Raw genomic sequence first — 15219 nt, 5'->3', positions numbered from 1 at the left:
AAATATTAGCCCTGAAAGACCCACTGTGCAAATGCTGAGCCACTTCATCATGCTGGACTCCTGCAGAAATGTGTCTTTATGCTGAGGATACCTTTCCTTTCAGGGAAAATTTTCAGAAGTGCTTAGAGGGCTGTAGGAGCACAACTGCCATTAGATGTCCTGGAGATTTGCTTTTACATCAGGCAGGCTGGGTTCTCTCTGTTCCACCCCTGTCGTTGTCCTCCTCATCCCCAGTGCTGCCCACTCACCTTAACCTGAGTAAAGCATCTGGGCAGAGGTCTGGCTCAGGCTGGAGCCAGTAGGCACTTGAAAGGAAAAGGGACACATCCAGTGTCAGAGCACTGGGCACAGTCCAGGGATGAAGTGATGACAAGTGGATATTATCATGGGGAAGAGGCACTGCTGTGGGTCCTGAGCTGTCCTGGTCCCACACTGGCCCTGGAGCATGTGGGATTGTCCTTTCTCCCAGCCACATGGGAGACAGTTCCACCACAAAAGTGGGAGGAAAGGCACAGACCAGCTCTGCCACCTTACTGGGAATTTGCCTGAGCACGAGGGTGAAAAGCCGGTATCTCCCCGGATGTTGGGGCTCCAGTACCCCACTGCTGACTCAAACAGGGACATCTGGACGCTGGAGATGTGACCTGTGCTCCAGCATGGGGCCCATGATATGCTGGGCCCAGATGCTCACCCTGGGGACTGCCCAAGGATTGCTCTTGCCCTCAGCATGGTGGGATGTGTTGGTCCTACCCAAAGGGATTGATGGCTGTGGGGCATCCCTCTCCCTTGGAGTGAGGGCTGGGCTCAGGCAGCATGGGGGACAATCACTTCTGACCTGCTCAAGCTCCAGCTGTGTCCTGTCACAGGAAAATCATCTCAGAGCTGGACAGGAAGGTGCTGTGAGCTTCTGGCATCTGCATTCTCACTGCTGCCATCACTACGTGGGGTGCCCAGTGACAGAGTGCCCCCAAAAGTCAGGTCCTTCCCTAGGGACACCTGATGCATTTGTGGCACGAGTGAAGCAGCAGCCATTCCCCCTCGCTGCCCGGGTGGGGGGCTGAGGTCTCGGAGCCCCGCTTTCCCCGTCAGGAGTGCGTTTGACAGACAGACCTCCCTCCTCCCTCCCTGCTCCGCACGCAGCCATCCTCCACTCAAGGCAAACCTTTCCTTCAGCCTCGCTCCTCACGTCCCCAGCGGTCCCCGGCAGCAGGTGCGTGCCCACCCCTCCGTGCCGGCCATCGTATCCCCGCTCCCCCTTCGCCCTCCCCAGCGCCGGAGAGAGCGAGACGAAAAGTGTCGGAGCGGGGAGCGCATAGCAACAGGGTCTGGGATGAAGCAGGTTCGGCGGCAGCATCTCCGGAAGGTGAGAGCCGGGAGCAGGGATGCCCCAGGGGTAGGAGCGGGGGACCAGGGGTACCCCCGGCAGGTGAGAGCCAAGAGCGAGGGTACCCCAGGGCTGGGAGCGGGAACAAGGATAACCCCGGGCTGGGAGGGGGGGAGTCATGTCCATCGCCTCGCATCCCGTCCTCGGGAGCCTTCGTGGGCAGCCGACAGGGATCAGTCGGATATTAGTGAATTGTGTTCGTGCGCGGGGGCCAGAGCGAGATCGTGGGCAGAGGGATGGGGCATTTTGTGCCCACCGCTCCTCCTGAGCGGGAGGCACCGCTGCCCCCCCAGCCTCCCCTGCCAGCAGGTGCTGCCGGCGCTGGGTGACTCATGTTGTGTCTGGCCGGGCGCCGTGGGTGGCACCGGGGGCAGAGCTGGCTCCCCGCAGCCCGGCACCCTGGGGACGCTGCTCCCACCAGCCCCGGGACTGCCCGGGCCCGGGGTCCCTCCCGCGGATGAGCACGGGGAGCCGGGCAGTGCCCTTCCCACCTGCAGCTCGGATTGCCTCCTCATCCTCCTCCGTAGGATTTAAAGGGCTGTGGGTGATGGGGGGTCAGCCGGAAGCTGAACTCTGGGCTCAGTGCAGAGCTACAAACCCTTTTTACATCCTGCTGGAAAGCCTTTTTAAACCCAGTTGTCAGGCTTTCCCATCCTCGGCTCCCCTCCACTGCCACTTTGCTCTTCCCGATCTGAGTTCCCATTTCCCCCACACTGGGGACTGAGTCCTTTTTCTGAGGACATGGTGGAGCAGCGTGGCAGAGGTGGTGTCTGCCACAACTCCATCATGGGGATGTGCTGCTGAATGGGTCAGCCCTTCCTGGAGCATCCCGGGCAGTGACCCAGGGCTGGGAGCCTCTTCAGCTACCCCCTCTGCCAAACCATACCCATTGAACACAGGGCAGGTTGACTCTGTTCGGATGAATGAAAACCCAGGAGAGTTTCATCCCTGCCAGGAAATTCCTAGGATATTGGGAAATGACGTAAAAACCCCAGCAGTATCCTGGTGACAGGCAGCAGGCCCTGACAGCCTATTCTTCCACTCTTGTTTTGGAGGCATCGTTTGGCTCTTCTCTCTCCTCCTCTTTCCTACAAATTGCTTTTCCAGATGGCTTTGTGACTGCAAGATCCATTAAAAGTGGTCTTTGCCCCTTCCAACGCCTTTCTGAGTTACTTGATGCTGGTGACCCTTTTTAGCATTTATTCAGGAATTCATTTAGATCCTGTGGTGATCAGTTGGGATGGAAAGCAGATGTCTCTGGAGTTATTTTCCCCATTCCCAGTGCTGCTCAAAGCCCTCTGTCCTTCATTACCCAAAAATACCATTGCTGAGCTCCAGATGGAGGACCTGGTGCTCACAGCCACCTTGGGACCCCTGTGTCCAATGCTGGCACTAGGCTTGCCTGGAGCTGGCGGTAGCTGATGGAGAGATGTGCCCAGCCCCACTGCAGCACCCACCCAGGACCCTGACAGCCTCCTCTTCCTCTTATTGTGATCTGCTTCCCCTTGGTGAGCTGGAGTTTTAAACCTTCTTACCAGACATATTTTAGACATATGGAAATACCTCTTCATTAGAGAAGACCTTTCTCAGGCTCTAAGGATTTCAGGTTGGTTTTTGCATAATAATAATTCCAGAAGAGCTGAGTGGTTGTTTTAATTTATTTAATTGTTTTCTTTGGGGTTTATTTGGTAGAAATGGACTAAATCCCACCAGAGCCAGTGGTGGGAGCCATGGTTCGTGCTGTCCCTTCCCATACCTGGCCAGGCTGCTGAGCAGCATCTTCCTACCTGAGCCACTGCCCTCCTCTGCCTGCCACAAACTGCCTCAAAACTTCCCCAGGGTTTTCAGATGAAAACCACAAGCATTTGTATCCGTGCATACTCCCTACACTTTGGACATTGCTGTAATGAGTTTGCTTCAGCCTCAGCCATCTCCAACCTCCCTGTGCTGGCTCCACCACCCCTCATGGCATCTGCTGTGATCCTGGGCTGGGGTCACCCAGGGTCAGTGCAGCTCTTTGAGGGGCTCTTCCACACCATAGCAGTGCTTTATTTACTTCAATTTATAAGTGAAGATACTGCATTTGAATTAATTTTTATGCTTTTTAAAATTTTTTTTCTCTCAGAGATTAACAAGCAATTCAAACTAATTTGAAGTGACTCACACTTTAGAGACTCACTGTGCTCAGATCCACAGGGGAGAAATCTGGTGCCGGGTGGCATTTCTCTTGCTCACAGGCTGTGATCCATGCACAAAACACTGACAAAATAACCCCACAATGCCAGCTTGAATGGAGACAAAATAGGATGAAAACATACCTTTGATCTGGCTGGAGGTTTTTCACTCAGATACAGCTGAGTTTTGGTTTAAGTAAATTGGTTTAGAGAAAATAATTAGCACAGAGCCATTTCCTTATAGAGCTGAGCTGTTATCTTGGCAGAGACTAAAGTGCTTTTTCTTCTCAGTGACCTTTGCTTTGCTGACTTCTTTAGGAGCATCTCCTGGTGAAAAATGGAAAGCGATGCTGTGTTCAAAGAGGCCGTGGTTGCCAAGGGAGCTGTTAGTCCCCGTCTGTTTATAACTGTGAGACGGGAGCCCGGCTTGAAGGATGGCAGCTGACGGTGGAAAGCACTAGAGCAGTACTGGAGCACTGGAGCACTTCAGCTACTGCTGAAAAAGAGAATTCCTTTTATGACAGAGGCTGAAAGAGAGCGTTAGTCCTAAAAAAAAACAGGTCTAGAATCAAGCTGGTGGGTGAGATTTCCAGCAGTCTGAAGTAGGGAGGTGTGCTTCTCTCTGCTATTTGGGACAAAGATGGGCTGGAAGCCTTAAGTATTGTGCTTTGTAATTCATTTCGAGTCAGGCAAATAGGCCAGCTTTTCTGTGATGTCTGTGGAAAGGCTGGGATTTGGGGGAATTTTGAGCATTGCAGTCATGGAGCAGCCTCTGTGTGTGTTTTCCAGCAGCATCCCTGACCTGTATCTCCTCAGCTCGCCCAATGCGGACAACTCTCATTGTCCTTGGGGTTTATCTGACACTTGAGTGGTTTCTACTTTCTGCCCTGGGGTCTCAAATTTAAACTGCAGAGCTCCAGATAAGGATATTAAAAAGGGGGGCAGTCACTATTGAGACACCAGTGACAAACCACATCCCATGGCCCTTGAAATGGGGACTGAGATGGGGACCAGGCCACTGACAGTTTGGAAAAGGTCCCGTTGGTTCCTTTCATTTCCCGTTGTTGCTTCTGTGTTGATTTCTGTGCTACATCTGATGGACAGGAACCGGCATGTAATGAGATCTTGCAGCTCTACCTGTGCCCTCCTGCAGGTGTTTAGGATTCAGACAAAGATGGAGGAATTAGGCAACAGGATTTAATGATCTCCAAGCATCCCTGCTTGGTGGTTTTCTGTGATTCAAACCTGGAAAACAAGAGCTCCCCAAGCAGTGGGATGGACTGGGAAACATTTTTTTGCAAGGGGAAGACCTGACTGTGATGGCCCCTACCTGGCAGGGATCTCTGTGAATACAAGTTTTAGCTGCTGAAATATCTGGGAGGGAGTTCAGAGCAGCCTGTCCATCCCCTGCAAGCACAGACAGCTGTGGGTCATGCACACTCTGTGTTCTGGGCTAATTAGCAGGCACGGCCATGGCTTGGAGGTGTTGCTAAACCACAGAGCTGTGTTGAACAACTGCAGGAGGGCTGCCAGGTAGTGATGGTTTTATAGCAACAGTATTATATTTGGGTCATATTTTGACTTTTCAGCCTATGTTTCTGCAACTTTTTTCTTCTGGCCCTTGCCTTGTGATGGTGGCACCCAGCAGGGATGGGCTTTTCACAGAGGAGCTTGTACAAGAGCTTTACCAGAGCTGTACATTTCAGGTTGTCTCTGGGAAGAGTTTTTCCTGGTTTGTCCTGGAAACACCTCAAGGTGTTTGTGCACCAGGTGGGGATGGGGAGGAGTTTGCCTCTGTGTTTGGTGCCTTTGGGCTGCAAGCAGTATGTCTGCAGTGCCAGCAGCTGGGGGTTTGGGGTGCACCCTGTGAAGGCTGGGAGCTGGCAGCCCTCTCCATCAGCATCATGGCTCGGTGTCTCCATGGGAACCAGCAGCAGGAGCATCCTCCAGTCCAGTCCAGCTGGAGAGGAGGAGAGGAGGTGGCTGCCACCTTCTCTGAGGCCGTGAAAGGGCAGCACTGAGCTCTGGCCTCCTGGGGACGGGGGTGTGCTGCAGGCTCTGAGCACATGTGCACACTGGTACAGGAGACCCACAACTCCTTCTGGCTGATCCCTCCAAACCTTGGTCCCTCTCCCTTAATTGCATCCCATGGGTTTGTTCCCTACGATTATGAACAGGGAGATGGCTGCTTTTTTTTCTTTGGAGAGCCCAAGAAGAGAAGGTTCCCAAATGGGGTCCTCCTGCCCTGGTCCTGGTACATTGCCAGCAGGGACACCAGAATCCTCCTGTGCTTCAATGCAAACACGATAAACTCCCATGCCAGGGCACAGCAACACATGGTGGCACAGGGACAGGATCCTCATTCCACCCCTTTGCGCTGCCTGGTTTTGCTGTGGGTGTTTCTGTGATGGGATCCCGTCTGGCAGCTGCTGGCTCAGGCTTTCAGCTCTGGAGGGAGGGGAGTCAGTGGGGATGCCTTCCCTGCTCTCCTGAGGTCAGGAAATTGGGGAAATTCAGACTGGACACCTCACTGCAGACCTGATGTACATCCACACACAGACACGGAGCTGCCCTCCTGGTGCATCACCCCAACCCAAATGGATTGCAGGACTCACACTTCCACTTGCAGAGCTGAGGCAATGGGGAGGAAGGGAACGGGTTAATGCCCTGCCTGTGCTGCATTGATCCAGAGCACATTAGGAATGCTGGAAGGAGGTCTCTCCTCTCTCAGCAGGGACAACTGGGAGTATCACTAAGTTCCCACAGTGCAGGCTTTTGGCTGTTGGAAAAGTGTGAAAAATGCATGGAGCATTTAATAGCAGCCACCCGAGTGCTGGCATGGCAGCACACAGGGGGCTGGGTGTCACGCTCCCTGGCACGCCACAGTGGCTCTCCCGCTGTCCTCACGCCCATATTCTGCAGGAGATCCAGAAAGTTTATTGTGGCCCCCTGAAAAGATGTCTTTGGAACTGGAGTTGCAAGCTGGGTCCTGGTGAACCTTCCCAGGATGAAATGGGACAATCCTGCCTTTCCCAGGGGAGCTCTGGCCATGTGGGATCACATTTATCCCTTTTGTCCTCTCAGTGGCAGAGCACAGCATTGGCTGAGGTGGGAAACAGAGAACTGCTGGGACAGGGTGTTCCCAAGGGACCGGAGTCAATGCTGTGGCTTGGGGTCACAAATTCACACACGACTTCTTGGCACTTCTTCCTTCTCTCCCATTCTTCATTCTCTGTTTTTATTCCTTGCTCAACCCCTGTCTGCCCTCTCCCATGCCCTGGTCCCTCACTCAGCCAGTGACACCAGATCTCCTGGTAAGCCCCAGCAGCCGGGATGGGGACCTGGGCTCCGAGTGCCCGGAAGACAGAGGGAACTGGACAGGGCGGCTGGATTTCCTCCTCTCCTGCATTGGATACTGCGTGGGCCTTGGAAACGTCTGGAGGTTTCCCTACAGGGCTTACACCAACGGAGGAGGTATTTGGGAATCCTTTGGGGCAGTCAGTCTCCCACACACTGACCTGGGCTGGTAGGATGTCCCTGAAGAAACATTCCTTCCCCTTCCTGGGGCTGGAAAGTAGCACTTGTTGAGGGGTGAAGCCTCCTCCTGCCCCCCATGCTTGTTTAGCGCTTTAACTACCCGTACCCATGTGTGGAAGGGACTTGCCAGCCCATCTCTGTATTCCTGACCTTGGAGAGACCCTTGGCTCCATGCTGAACTGAACACCAGCTCTCCTGGTGTCCAGTAGCTTCTTGGTCTGATGTCCTCCAGGTCTCAGCAGGGTCAGCAAACACTTCCCAGCTACCGAAGGAGGGAGTGAACCTTTTGCAATGCAAGAGCCCCGGGTGGTGGTGCAAAGTGTTGGTCCAACTCCTCCCAGAGCAATAATAGCTGGAGAATTTCATGGTGTTCATGAAAGATTCAAAGAGAAAAGAAAGTTGGGAGCAGAGGGGAAACACAGCATCAGGTGAATCACAGCCCCTTTCTCCTGCACTAACAGTGAGCTCTCGCTCCTCGCTGCCTTCCTGATTTTGATGTACATCTCTCAGAGCCACACATACTGAACGAGCTTTATTCCCTGTCACAGTTGGGCTTTAGGTGCTTGTTCTGTATTACTTTCAGGATTTTTTTTCTTGCTTCTTGCAGGAGCTTTCTTGGTTCCTTATTTCATCATGCTGGCCATCTGTGGGATCCCCATCTTCTTCATGGAGCTCTCACTTGGCCAGTTCTCCAGCCTGGGGCCACTCGCAGTCTGGAAGATAAGCCCTCTCTTTAAAGGTGCGTGAGTGAAGTCCAGAGCCTCTGAGGGACATCTGAAAGAGCTCTTTGATGAGGACATGCACCAGCAGCTGCATCCCGTGATCCTCAAAGCTCTTCTTAGAATCAAAAGAACCTGGGGGAAAGTTTTGAGTTAGCTGTTTTAGTGGCTGCAAGATATGCATGAGATTTGTCAGTCTTTGAGGGCTCTGGATGTCATGACCAGCTCTAGAAATGGTATGAAGATTATTAAGCCAGCTATTGTACAAAATAGAGAATGAAAGCTAAGCAATAACTGTTAAAAAACAAAGGTAAGAATAAAGAATTCAAAAAAAAAAAGAATGTTCAGAGCAAATACTTTTATTCTCAACATTAAGCTGGTATAAACTTTTTTGTATGAGGCAATAGATCTTCGATACAGAGAAGGCATGTCCAGATGTTATAATGCCAATAAGAGGCTCCCCCAGCAGGTGAACCTTGGACTGGTTGAGCATTTGGCTGCTGAGGTGCAGTGTCTGACCCTGCTTTTGGATGTGCTTTGCTCTGCTCCATCTCACTCCTTCTTTACCCTCTCCTTCCTTCAGGCGTTGGCATGGGCACGATCCTCATCGTCTCCTTGGTGGCCATTTACTACAATATGATCATTGCTTACGTTCTCTTCTACCTCTTTGCATCCCTCACAAGCGACTTGCCCTGGCAGCACTGCGGCAACTGGTGGAACACCGACCTGTGCCTGGACCACCACGTCATCAAGGCGGGGAACAACACCCTCCCCGTCAACATCAGCAACACCGTCAGCCCCAGCGAGGAGTACTGGAGGTAACGAGGTCAGCCCGACCCCGGTGTGGGGACGTGGCTGGTGCCAGGTCAGGGAGAGGATGGGAATGGGATGAGGGGTGAAGGATCTGCACGTCTCACAGCACAGATGCTGCAGGTCTCACCCATGGTTGGTGGTGTGGGTGCAGTGATGGGCTCGTGCTCAGCTGTGGGTGACATCTCAGTTGAGCCACTGGGATGTGGGAGGTGTCCATGTTCTAGTGCTGTTTTGTTGGCCTGGAGATATGCTAGACTAAAATGCATCCCAGGTCTGGAATGGCTGGGAATTTGCTCTCAAGATGCCAGGCATCCCTTCTAGGCTCTTTAATACATGGTGGGAAAATTGCTCCAGCTGCTCCTGTTTGCTTGGCAAGGAGCTGCCAGTGCCTATGATTGTTGACAATGTTATTTTGCAGCAGGGGCATTTCTAGGGTCAGAGGGCCTCTGGAAGAAGGCAGGGGCTGCCCATGGCTGCTCACTAGCAGCTCTCCTTCCTCCCTAGCCGGTATGTCCTGCACATCCAAGGAAGCTCGGGGATTGGGGATCCTGGGAGAATCCGCTGGAACTTGTGTCTGTGCCTGCTCCTTTCTTGGACTATCGTTTATCTGTGCATCCTTAAGGGAGTAAAATCCTCTGGCAAGGTAAGGGCTGGCTGGTCTCCTTTGGGGGGACCTACAGCGATGCTCACCAGTGCGTGCAACTCTGCACCTCTGGGAAAAGTGAGACCCACAAACAGCATCCGCAGGGTACAGGATATTTTGGGGATGCCTTGCACACCAGACACCAGCAAGGCTGACACACTGGCCCTGCTGCAGCCCAAGAGCCCCAGGATGATGTGTTCCACCCTGGGGACAGGGCATGGGGGCAGCACTCAAGCCCTGCTCTCATTCCCAGCTCTCCCAGCTGGCTCTGCTCTCCCACAGGTCGTGTACTTCACTGCCACCTTCCCATACCTCATCCTGGTGATGCTGCTCATTCGTGGCGTGACCCTGGAGGGGGCCTGGAAGGGGATCCAGTTTTACCTCACGCCCCAGTTCGATCATTTGCTGTCTTCCAAGGTGAGTAGGATGTTGTGCAATTTGTTGAAGACACAAAGATGAGTCTTCTCCTTCCACCTCCTGCATGCAACAGAGGCAGTTCCCTTATTCAGGTGTCTTTTCTGGCCACACCCTAACCCAAAGCTCTCTTGGTTGCTCCTAGACCAAAAATCTTTGTCCCACACCTTGTCTGGGCCACTATTCCCATATGTTCCCACTCCATGCATGGGTTTATGGCTCTACACGGACGGACAATACCAGGACTCCCCTGAGTACCAGGACCACGGGCAGGATCATCCCAGTCCCTGTGATGGGCTGGGGGTGGCAACAGGTGCCCGTGGTGGATTTGACTGTTTATTGTTCTCAAGAAACCCCAGCATGTGGAGTGGGGGTCAGCAGTCGTGGTCACCAAGAGACCACCCAACTTTACAAAGCCATTTAATGCCGCACTGGGCTGGCCCTAAAACATTCTAGTTAGCCCTTCCATTACCCAGCTGATCCATTATGAGTGGTGAGTCTGTTAACAAGGAAAGACAAATATCCCATAGGCCATGCATGCTTGGAGTGCTGGGGGAGATGTGCCCAGGGCTCTGGGAAAGCAGATTTCTAATGCCATCTTCCTCATTTGGAGGTTTCCAAACCCCTGCTCTGCTCAGAAGTGCTTTCTTCCCCCAGGTGTGGATCGAGGCAGCCCTGCAGATTTTCTACTCCCTTGGGGTGGGCTTTGGGGGCCTCCTCACCTTTGCCTCGTACAACACCTTCCATCAGAACATCTACAGGTGGGAGCCAGCTGCTGTCTTTAAAAAAAAAATGGGTTGAGGGGAGCCATGAAAACCTGAGCTGATGGGTTCAAAGCCAGCAGAAGCACGTGGTGCAGCACAGTCACCCTGCTCTGCTCCTTGCACTGAGGGGATACCTGGCAGCTTGTACAGGCTTGAGAGGAACAGAGGGATCTATGGGAGAAAATTCTACTGAGCACCAAGGCAGAGCACCCAGCTCAGAAGTTTTGGGCTGTAGGTGCTGAAAGCTGAGGATATTTGAAGCTGGAGTTTGCCCTGTCCCCGATGTAGTTAACCAACAGAGGTGGGTGTTGGATATTTGGTCTGATCCCATCCACAGGGGACAGAAAGCTTTGGAGGAACCCCACAAAATTATCCATGAAATATATGCTCCTTTTGACCCTGGCAAGCCTTGCCAAGAGAGGCCCTGAAGGACAGTCACTGGGTCACCTTACTGTGGCACCTGGGGCTGGCAATGTCACCACGCACTTACGTGGAGTGGGAAGGAGCGAGCATGTTCATAGCATCTTCTTCCTTCTCTGTAGGGACACCTTCATAGTGACCCTGGGCAATGCCATCACCAGCATCCTGGCAGGGTTTGCCATCTTCTCCGTTTTGGGATACATGTCCCAGGAGCTTGGGGTCCCTGTTAACCAGGTGGCAAAAGCAGGTGAGGCCAAACAAAGACGTTTTCCTCTTCCCCCTCTGCCTGGGTGTGCTGAGGAGCATCCCTTCCAGGATGGAAGGCACCTGAAGGTGTCAGCATGAGGGCTGAAGGTGGATGTTCAGCTGGCGAGGGGGAGGGAAGGGGGGAGACAAGTTCCTGTGGTGTAAATACTGAGTAACAAGTGATGTCTAATGAAGGTCTGAGCAAGGAGCAGGCTGTTTCTCCACCCTCTGCTACAGAACCCTTCCTGCCCATCCTGCCAGAGTCCTGGCAAGTCTCTGCCATGGTGCTGCTCTGCTGAGCTCTCCTCCATCCCCCCTTGCCCAGCTCTGTCACCACCTTTTCACCCTGCTGTCCTTTGCCTCCCCTAGGTCCTGGTCTGGCTTTTGTGGTGTACCCCCAGGCCATGACAATGCTCCCCCTTTCTCCATTCTGGTCATTCCTGTTCTTCTTCATGCTGTTAACCTTGGGCCTGGACAGCCAGGTAAGGACAGAGCCCACGGAGCCAGCCGTGGACTCCAGGCAGCCTGAAGGCTCAGGGGACCCTCTCCTCCTGTGCCTGCAGTTTGCATTTATGGAGACCATCGTTACGGCAGTGACTGATGAATTCCCCTACTACCTGCGGCCAAAGAAAGCTTCATTCTCAGCTGTCATCTGCATCGCCCTCTTCCTGATGGGGCTCATCCTCACAACAGAGGTATGGGGATGGGGATGGATCCATTGTAGGGACCAACTAGGGACTCATTCTAGGGAGAACTTAGGTCAGGGGCCAAGTTTTCAGACATATATTCATATCAGACAACCAGGTGAATGAGAGACGAGCCTGGACTTCCAGAAGGTGTGAGGTCCAAGGGGACTGGCACTGTGTTATTCCCATCCCTACCCCGACCCCATAAGGAGACTGATGTCTCTTGAGGCTGTTGACTGCTGTCCACCCCAGGGTCCCCAAAAGTCAGAGGGCATGGGTGGAGGTTTATTGGGATGATGGTCCTGGAGATGCTGGCCTCTGTGCTTTGTCTCTGCAGGGTGGGATGTACTGGCTGGTCCTGCTGGATGACTACAGTGCTGGCTTTGGTCTCATGGTGGTGGTGATCACTACCTGCCTTGTGGTGACACGTGTCTATGGTAAGGGTGCCTGTCCCCACAGGGGCACAGGGAAGGATGGGCTGTCTGTATGGAGAGAGGGATTTAGAGGGAGCAGTAGGGAAACCAACAGCCTCACAGTGGGGCATGAGATTTTGCTCCCACCAGCTGTTTCTTCCTGGCTATCACTTGATTCACCTCTCCAAAGATACATGTGGTGCTGAGCCTGGTCCTTCAGGCAGCACCAGCTGGACCCCCCCTCCTGCATCTCCCAGATGGGTGGGGGGAGACTCTGCTGTAGAGGATGCAAACCACTGCTTGTGGTCAGTGCAGGGCAGCCTGGTACAGGCACAAGGCTGCAGGGCAGGGATCAGAGATTCTGAGTCCCTCTCCCTCCTGCAGGCATGAAGAGGTTCTGCCGAGATATCCACATGATGCTGGGATTCAAACCAGGGCCCTACTTCAGAGCCTGCTGGATGGTCCTATCCCCGGCAACAATGATGGTAACTGCTCAGCTTGAGCTGCTGGATGGTGCTGGAGAACCATGGTGCTGCCAGCATCCCTGGGTGACCTCCCAGTGTCATAAGTTGCTCTGCTGGCATCTCCTGCCCTGGAGACCGTCCTTCTGCTGGGAGGTGTCCATCATCTCCAGGCCTTTTTGAGCATGAGACCTCTGGGATGACCTCACTTTCTTCCCATCCCACAGGCTCTGCTGGTGTATAACATTGTCAAGTACCAGCCCTCTGAGTATGGCAACTACCGCTTCCCCACCTGGGCCGAGGTCTTGGGCATCCTCATGGGAGTCCTCTCCTGCCTGATGATTCCCATGGGCATGGTGGTGGCTGTGCTCCAAGAAGAAGGGACGCTGTGGGAGGTAGGAGGTACTGGGGCCTGCCATTTCTGGGGAGCACCCCAGAAATGTGCAGCAGTGAGCGCGACCCCCTGCCAAGCCAGTATCCCCTGGAGTGTCTGTGTCCTCTCTCCTGGAGGTGTGTGTCTCCATTCCCCCTAGCTGCCCATGGGGTGGGAGAGATGGCACATCCCAAAGCATTCCCAGCAGCGTTGCTTCCCGTGATGCCAGGCGGGTGAGGAGTAAAACTGCTGGCCAAGGGGCAAGCCAGTGTGCATTCTCACTCCCAAACAAGCCTGCTGCACCCTGTGGGGAAGCACCTTGTCCCCAGCATGGGGAAGCCATGGGCACCTGGGACTTTGCACCCACTTGTCAGGAACAATGACACAGCAAGGCAGGCAGCTGCCAGTCTGCTCAGGCAGCCCAGATGGGATCCCTGAGCTGAAAGCCTTCTCCCAGGAGCAGGTTACAGAGCTGCTGGCTGCTCACAGCTTTCCCAGCCCTTCACTGCTCTCCCCAGGCTGTTAAAAGCAGAGGAGCAGAGCCTGATGCCCTCCCCAGGTAGCAATCCCTTGCTGGAGCTCTTGCTGGCTGTAACCTGGCTTGACACAGCCACAGGCACTGTCACATGGCTAGGAGTCACCTTGGCTGAGGCTAACCCCTTGCCTGGGTGGCTCTAACCCCACAGCACAGGGCTGTAGCCCTGCAGTAGCCCCTCATTCCTGCAAGCCCTCACCACCAGCACCTCCCCAGCCGACAGCAAGGCATTTAGAGCCACCTTCCCAAAAGGTTTCAGGACAAGCTTTTGACCCCATCCCATCCTCATTGGGGGTTCTTTTAGTCCCTGGGGGCCGGCAGAGCACTGGGAGGGGTGGGTGAGCTGTGAGGTGGGGTGCTGCCTGGGGAGTGGAGGGTTCAGAGTGCCTGTGCTCCCCCTGCCTGTCCCCTCACAGCGAGTCCAGCAAGCCAGCCGTCCGGCCATGGACTGGGGCCCATCCCTGGAGGAGAACCGCACCGGCGTGTACGTGGCGAGCCTGGCCGGCAGCCAGTCCCCCAAACCCCTGATGGTCCACATGCGGAAATACGGGGGCATCACCAGCTACGAGAACACGGCCATCGAGGTGGACCGGGAGATGGAGGAGGAGGACGATGAGGAGTCCATGATATGAGGGGACCCAGTGTCCCATAGGCTGGGTGGGAGCTCACCCTCCCGTTTTGCACAGGTTGCACTGCAGCACTTCAGGACAGCTTGGGGAGGTCTTTCAAGGAGTAGTCAGGAGCTGCTGACCCTGCCAGGTTCCTCATCATCACCCTGGCCCTGCCAGGACAGAGCTGCTGCCTGTCCTGGTGTCCCCTGTGTTTCTGTTCAGTGTGACAAACTGTGTGATGAGTCCATGTGTTTGTGTGACAGTGTCTGGTTGAAGTGTCAGAGCTGTCCCACTCCCACCCTCAGCCCCAGCCCTGCCATCCCCACTCAGGGATGTCAAGGCTGCAGGGATGTCCAGGCTGCAGGAGGTGGGGAGGAGGAAAAGGAGCTCCTGTGTGTTGATCTGTTCTCTGTTTGTCTGTATTTGACTCCAATAACCCATAAACACCTGAGAGAATCTGTAACAGCCTCCATGCCCCGAGGACAGCGTGTGCCAGAGTGCTCTGATCCCGTGGAGGTATTCCAGCAAAACCAGCACAAATTGGTGTCCTCCTAAAGCAATTTGACCTAATAAAGGAGCAGTTAAAAACAAGTAGAAGAATAAAAGAAAAGGCTTTATAAACAAACCAGGCTGTACATCCCCCAAGGACCGTGGCAGCTCTTCCCAGGGATGCTTGGCAGAGTTGGGGTGACCTGAAGGAAGAGATGTAACCTGTCCCTCATGTGTGCAGGAGGTCAGGGACAGGTTTCAGCTGGACCCAGTGTCCAAGGAGGACCTGTGTCTACTGCCAAGGGAGATCCAAGGTGTGGCCCCAGCCCTGAGTGCTGCTTTTCCCAGTGAAAGGAGAAGGGCTGGGTTTCAGTGTCTGTGTGTGATTTTGGAGTAGATCAGCCCATGCCCCACCTCCTGCCGACACTGAGGGTCTTGGTGACCTCCTGGGTGGGGCTGTTTGGACGTGACACTCCCCATCATCCCAGTGTCATATGTGCCTTCTGCCACGTGCCATCAGCTCACCAGTAAAAGTGC

General features: G+C 54.1%; 1 protein-coding gene across 1 annotated transcript; it reads left to right on the top strand.

Moving 5' to 3' along the window:
* Positions 1–1330: 1330 nt before the first annotated feature.
* On the top strand, positions 1331–14816 carry SLC6A7 (solute carrier family 6 member 7). The gene is made up of 14 exons (XM_069028767.1): positions 1331–1363; positions 6852–7032; positions 7703–7834; positions 8398–8632; positions 9132–9270; positions 9553–9687; positions 10342–10445; positions 10991–11115; positions 11484–11596; positions 11678–11809; positions 12138–12237; positions 12598–12698; positions 12902–13069; positions 13999–14816. Exons 1-14 carry the CDS (start codon positions 1331–1333, stop codon positions 14212–14214), a joined length of 1914 nt encoding a protein of 637 aa, XP_068884868.1. The 3' UTR covers positions 14215–14816.
* The last annotated feature ends 403 nt before the right edge of the window (positions 14817–15219 follow it).

The sequence above is a fragment of the Aphelocoma coerulescens genome, chromosome 13 (assembly GCF_041296385.1).
Source record: "Aphelocoma coerulescens isolate FSJ_1873_10779 chromosome 13, UR_Acoe_1.0, whole genome shotgun sequence".
Lineage (NCBI taxonomy): Eukaryota > Metazoa > Chordata > Aves > Passeriformes > Corvidae > Aphelocoma > Aphelocoma coerulescens.
The sequence above is the reverse complement of the archived record's forward strand: the minus strand, read 5'-3'. Positions and strand labels throughout refer to the sequence as shown.

Excerpts from the sequence above, each read along its gene's own strand:
- SLC6A7 (XM_069028767.1), top strand. The coding sequence starts at position 1,331 with ATGAAGCAGGTTCGGCGGCAGCATCTCCGGAAG. Across the intron at positions 1,364-6,851 it reads GGCGGCAGCATCTCCGGAAG|CCAGTGACACCAGATCTCCT; the intron begins GTGAGAGCCGGG and ends TCCCTCACTCAG. Across the intron at positions 12,699-12,901 it reads TATCCCCGGCAACAATGATG|GCTCTGCTGGTGTATAACAT; the intron begins GTAACTGCTCAG and ends CCCATCCCACAG.